Below are 6100 nucleotides of genomic sequence, written 5' to 3'. Positions count from 1 at the left end.
ATATGTAGAACAGCAGAACTTAACTTGAGAGGGAAACTGTATCTGTGTGAGAGATGGTGCTTATGGCTGCTTCTGTAGCTTCTCTATATAGTATCATCTGTGTGTGTGTGTGTGTGTTGTTGTGTTATCAAGCTTAGAGGGAGAAGAAGATGAGAGGCCAACAGAAAAATGTGTTTCGCAAGGTCTATACCTAGTGGTGGTGGTCAAGAAAAGGGGCAGGAGATCCGAGTGATCCGGACTTGGCCTAGCATCAAAGAGTTGGGTCTGGTGGCCTGGGGTGGAGAAGGGTGGCAAACGGCAATCTGCAATGACAGCTGACAGCGAGAGAGGAAGGATTTTAAATTTGTTGCTATGCTAAGACGTGATTTGTAGCATCAGCAACTTTTTGATTGTAAGAGGTCCCGTGGCCTGATATTTTGTGGCCCCCCACTTGACATCAAAGTTTAGTGTTAGAGCGGCCCGCACATTTTTCTCACACACTTATTTGCTGAGGCTTGCCCTGTGCGTTATATATTGTTTTATCACTTGTGGGCTACCATAGCTCAGGCACGTGACAGCTTCTGGTGGTGTTTGTTAACAAGTTAGCCAACTTGGTCACGTGGTTGGAACGTGACCAACTAAGAGTGATTAACTAAGAGGTTCTGAGGTTCTGTGTTCGGAAGAACTGTTCATGTTCTGACCTGTTATAAATAAAGATTGAGAAGATTGGACCAGTTGTACTTTTTTGGAATATTTGAAACCCTTTTTTTGTGGAATACTTGATGCGGCCCAGCCTCACCCAGACTCTACCCCCAGTTTGAGACCCCTGAGTTAAAAGACAGTCTTTCTGAACTTTCACTAAGTTTCCTTTTTTATGAAAATACGTTGTGCGTTCATGGGGCTGTGTGAAATACACAAAGAAGTATGTCTCAGAAATAAGAATAAATGAGTTTCAATCCATTTACACACACAAGGTTTACTCCAGACAACATCCAGAGGTGACTGTTCAGAATTATTTACAGGATTGTGGTTTGTGGTTAAAACAGACCATCCACATGAAATGACACATCCATCCATTCTCTAATCCACTTTCCCATCAGGGTTCTGGTAGCAACAGTGTGTAGCACGTTGATGAAGATGCTCAGTCATCCAGGTCATCATACATAGAGGAAGTTGAAGCAAGGCGTCTGGACCTTTTCTTGAAGAGGTTTCGCTGCTCATCCAAGCAGCTTCATCAGTTCTAACTGTTTGGTGGGAAAACATGGTTTATATGTGGTTGCAGACAAAGCAGCCTCACACTTTCCTTCTCTCTTCACACGAGCTAAATAAGGTACTCAGTTTAATGTTCAGTTCAGCTGTTTCAGACAATTGTGTTCTCACGTACAGCTCCTGGTGAATCACAGGCTGACACTTATGTGTGAAAGGTGTTTCTGCAGCAAGAACTTTTTCTGAAACCCTTCTTAGGATATTTGACAAGAAGAAGCGTCTTTCTTCTAATAAACATAATAACAATTGACACCGATAATGAATGGACTCTTTAATAAATGCCAGCTCAGCTCAGACTGATGGATTAACCAGCAGATGTGAATGTTGGCTTGATTGCGACATCACCAAGATCTCATGTCAAAGCCGTCCACCGGGCCACAACAGATGAAACTTAAGCAAACACTACAACTACCAGCCAATTCTGCACGTTCTCTCAAAATAACTGAGGCGATTGCGGGCTTCATTTGCAAAGATATGCGCCCGTATTCTGTTGTTGAAAACGAGGGCTTCAGGCGGCTAATTAAGGTAACTGAACCGCTTTATGTTATGGTGTCTCGCAAACGTCTGTCTGAAGAAGTTATTCCAAACATGTACCAGTCAGTCAAAGAAGATGTAAAAAGTAAGCTCAAGTCAGCAGTGAGGGTGGGCATTACAAGTGATACCTGGACATCAGTGGCTACGGAATCATACATGAGTGTAACGGCACACTACATAGACGAGGAGTGGAACCTCATTTCATACGTACTTCAGACCACGGAGGTTGAAACTGACCATCGTTCTGCCAGTTTAGCAGAAATGATGACAGTGGCGATAGAGGAGTGGGGGCTGATGAGCAAAGACCCCGTCATGGTTACTGACAATGCAGCAAATATGGTCCATGCGGTTGAGATTATGGGGCTAACCCACGTTGGCTGCTTTGCACACATCATCAACCTTGCCTCGCAGGCCGGTTTCAAACTCCCTAATATTGCACGCCTGCTTGGGAGAGTGAGGCACATCGCCAAATTCTTTCATCGCAGTACGACAGCCACCCGCATTCTCAAAGAAAAGCAGAAGCTACTGCAGCTGAAAGCACACAAGCTCACAATTGATGTTGTGACCCGGTGGAACAGTGTGCTGGAAATGCTAGAACGCTTTCTGGAGCAGCAACCTGCAATCTCTGCCGCTCTGCTCTCACCTGAAGTCCGCAGAAAGGAAAAGGATCTGTGCAGCCTCAAAGAGGAAGACATAACAGATGCAGAAGATGTGGTCAGAGCTCTGAAGCCAATGAAGACAGCCACTCAAGTCATGTCAGAAGAAAAGTCCCCAACTCTCTCAGTGATCGCACCCCTGCATGCCATGCTGCTGAAGGAGATAACCAGCCTCCCAGAAGACTCCAAAGTTGTTAAGGACATCAAGGATGAGATCAAGAAAAACCTGAGCACAAGGTAGGCCTATGCTGTGTGTGTGTGAGAGTGAGCGAGTGTGAGATGAATTAAATGAAACATAAGAAAACATTAGCACCCTCCTCTGATTGTATAAAATTATTTAAATGTGTGAAATTTAAATTTCAGGTATTTGAACCAGAAGGACATGCTGCATGTTGCCTCAGCTGTTGATCCACGCTTCAAAGCCTTGCCATTCCTGAGTGAGGAGGAGCGAGACAGCACCTTTTCCAGACTCCAGACTGAAGCAGTGGTTGGGATGGAAGAAGAAGCATCTAATGTAAGTAATAATACAAAGCCATGTGGAAAAAAATCTCACTGTCATACAGACATACACCTCTGTATACAATACACATTCTCTCTCTACTCTCTCAAACAGCAAGATGATGCTGATGATGAAGCAGATGGAGTGGAGGAAGAGGTGCAACCTCAACCCCCTGCAGCCAACCACAAACAATCCAGCGCCATGGAGTCTCTCCTTGGGGAAGCTTACAGACTAAGAGAGGAGGGGGGAGCACAGAAAACTCGAGCAGAAGAGGCAGAAGATGAGATCAAAAGGTACAGAGCAAGGAGACCTGCAGGACTGCAGGACAATCCTCTGGTCTGGTGGAGAGAGAATGAAAACGAGTATCCTCTTTTGGCTCATATGGCAAAGCGATATCTGTGTCCCTGGGACCAGTGTCGCATCTGAGAGGGTTTTTTCAACTGCAGGTGACATCATCACTGCAAAAAGAAGCTGCCTTACCCCAGGGCATGTCAATGAGCTACTTTTCCTGCAGAAAAATCTTTCCATTCCCAAGTGAGTTGACCAGTGGACAGCTTACCCAGTTTGTCTTAAGTTAAGTTTACTTCCAGTTTATTTTTATTTGCACTTTAATAGGCGACGCCTTTCTCTATTTGTTTCTGTTTACAGTACGAGTTAAAATGTACAGTTTACATGTTTGCACTTTAAAGGCAATTGATTGTCTTAGACACTTATATTTCCTAAGTTACTGTACTGTGATTTTTATTATACTTTGAAGCCATACTTTAAACAATGTTTACATTTACACTGGCTGAGAATGTTTTAGTTTTTTATATTGATAATTAAAATAAAAGTGCATTTGTACTCAACAGTAATGGCTTTTGGGTGAATTTTTAATATAATATTTTCAATAATGCACCAGGTTAGTGTCCCAGTAGCAGTCAGCTGCTGCAGGTATAGACACCTCCGGCATACTCCGTTTGCTGCCCTGGATCTGTATTCTAACCCACAGCATGTTTGTGAAAGCAATTGTATCAACATTCTGGGAGGGGGATTGGTCTTTACAGTCATCATGAACTACCAATACTTCATTAATTTGCTGTTGAATGTCAGTATAACACTAGGATTAATATGTTGCATAAATACACAGTCAAGTGATTCAGGTAACAACTCAAAATGGTTTAATAATACTAACCAGAATCGAGATCGGATCGGATCGAATCGAATCGAATCGTGATAATCGATTATAAATCTTGAGAATCGGAATCGAATCGATTCTTGAAATTTGAATCGATACCCAGCCCTAGTTGAAAACGAGGTGGGAGGTCTTAGCAGAAGATAACGAAGACGGCGTATATAGGACAGCAGTAAACAAGTCACCTCATTAAAGCAAAAGAGAGAAGAAATAATAACTTCTCCAAATTTCAGTCTCGCCGTGCAACATGTTTGTTCTTAATCAGCGAGGGCCTCTGTCGGTTTGTGATAGTCGGGGGAATTCGGTGTTGGTTATGTGCAATTACTTATTTGGCATTCAGTAAGGCGGTGAAGCAATAAACTGGCTCTGTGTTAATCCAAGATTAATTCCCATGAATATTAGATCAAGGAGGGGGATTTCATACCAGAGATAAAATATATAATATATAATAAAGTACTCAATCAATATTCATCACCCAGTGTAAAAAGCTGTGCGGCACAGTTTCCTGTGGGTGTTCAGCGTGTCATTTTGCTCGGTAGACAAAAGCAAAAACGTCGATCTTTACAGACAAAAATCATTCATAAAGAATCCTGAAAGGTGTTTTTTCGGTTAACGGAGAAAAGAGGGAGAAGGAGCGGGAGGACGGATAAAATAAACTGCAAAGGGTGTCCTCTCCTACACTGTTTGGTGATTTATCCTGTTCCCACCACTCTCCCAACCAAACACATCACAGCCTCCTGCGCGAGATCATCATCACATAATTGGTTTTAAATCAAGAGGAAGAGCCTCCTTGCCCAGCGGGGGCCAAGATCAATCATGGGAATCAATGACAAAACACTGAGATAATGCCTCCCAAATCGCATTTCTCAGCCAGGAGGGGAGCCCTGAGGAATCAGCCCCCATGAGCCTGGGACAGAGGAGGGTGCTTTCTCTGTCACACGCCCTAATTGGTTTACGTGTGATTTACTGAAGGGGATATTTATTGCTTCCCTTGCGTACAATACAGTATAAACAAAAGGAAAAAGTGTTATGGTACATGAAACACTTCTGTCTTCATATACAGGAGTAATGCTACAGGATGTAATAAAAACAAGTCAGAGTTCAGGCTGTATGTGTACTGCCAGACTGTGGTGTGATAACAGGCCTGATCGTGTACAGTGATGAAGGAGGTTAGTATTAGACTGGAATTGGGCCTAAATTTATGAACTTCGCCTGCAACAAGCGCGCATACCACAGGCTGACTCCAGGTTTCCTGCTCCGAATATGAGATGCTCATAAAATTTATTAGAAGGCCGTGTACCACACACTGAGACGTGACGCCTAATAAATCAATGTTGTATATAAAATCATAAATGTTAAAGTGTAAAAGCTGAAATTAAAATTCTTTATGTGGTTTAAGTACTAATTGGTCACACTAACGTAACTTAAACACTTAGTATTTAACACTCATGATTAAAATGTTACTGAGGTTGGTTGATAGTAACCAAAACTTAACTTGATATATCAGTCCTTGAAAACAGAACTAATCATTTCTCTGGCCACATCTTTGTGTGAAATTGTGTGTTTAGGACAAACTCTGAACTTTACCAAACCTCTCCTTCTGTCTTTAAATGCTCAACCAATAGTTTTTAATGCCTATCTCCAACCAGGAGTGAAAAACAAAACTTAACAGCACGGGGGGACTTGAACCCTAGACTCCTGAGTGAAGGCCCAGCCTATACCCCCTCCATTCCCAGCCAACTCTACCTCCGGATATTTGCAGTTGTATTAGTCCCATCGTCAGATTAAACATATCATATATTAGCATAAACATATCCACGTGTTGTCTAAAACTTTTTCAAAAGGTCAAAATGAATAGGACAGAGCCTAAAGGGAAGTCATCCACTGCCAGAGGGGGCTTAGCTGTGTCCTGACAACATGAGTTCATTTAATCAGTCATTGCTTAATGATCCTAATGATGCACACCTGCTAACACTATCACGCTCAAGGAGC

At 42.6% G+C, this 6100-nt stretch overlaps 1 protein-coding gene across 1 annotated transcript; it reads left to right on the top strand.

Moving 5' to 3' along the window:
• Positions 1 to 1719: 1719 nt before the first annotated feature.
• On the top strand, positions 1720 to 3360 carry LOC114446467 (zinc finger BED domain-containing protein 1-like). Its single transcript, XM_028422111.1, has 3 exons — positions 1720 to 2672; positions 2799 to 2949; positions 3049 to 3360. Exons 1-3 carry the CDS (start codon positions 1720 to 1722, stop codon positions 3358 to 3360), a joined length of 1416 nt encoding a protein of 471 aa, XP_028277912.1.
• Positions 3361 to 6100: the final 2740 nt, after the last annotated feature.

This window comes from Parambassis ranga, chromosome 14 (genome assembly GCF_900634625.1).
Source record: "Parambassis ranga chromosome 14, fParRan2.1, whole genome shotgun sequence".
In the NCBI taxonomy this organism is placed as follows: Eukaryota; Metazoa; Chordata; class Actinopteri; family Ambassidae; genus Parambassis; species Parambassis ranga.
The sequence above is the reverse complement of the archived record's forward strand: the minus strand, read 5'-3'. Positions and strand labels throughout refer to the sequence as shown.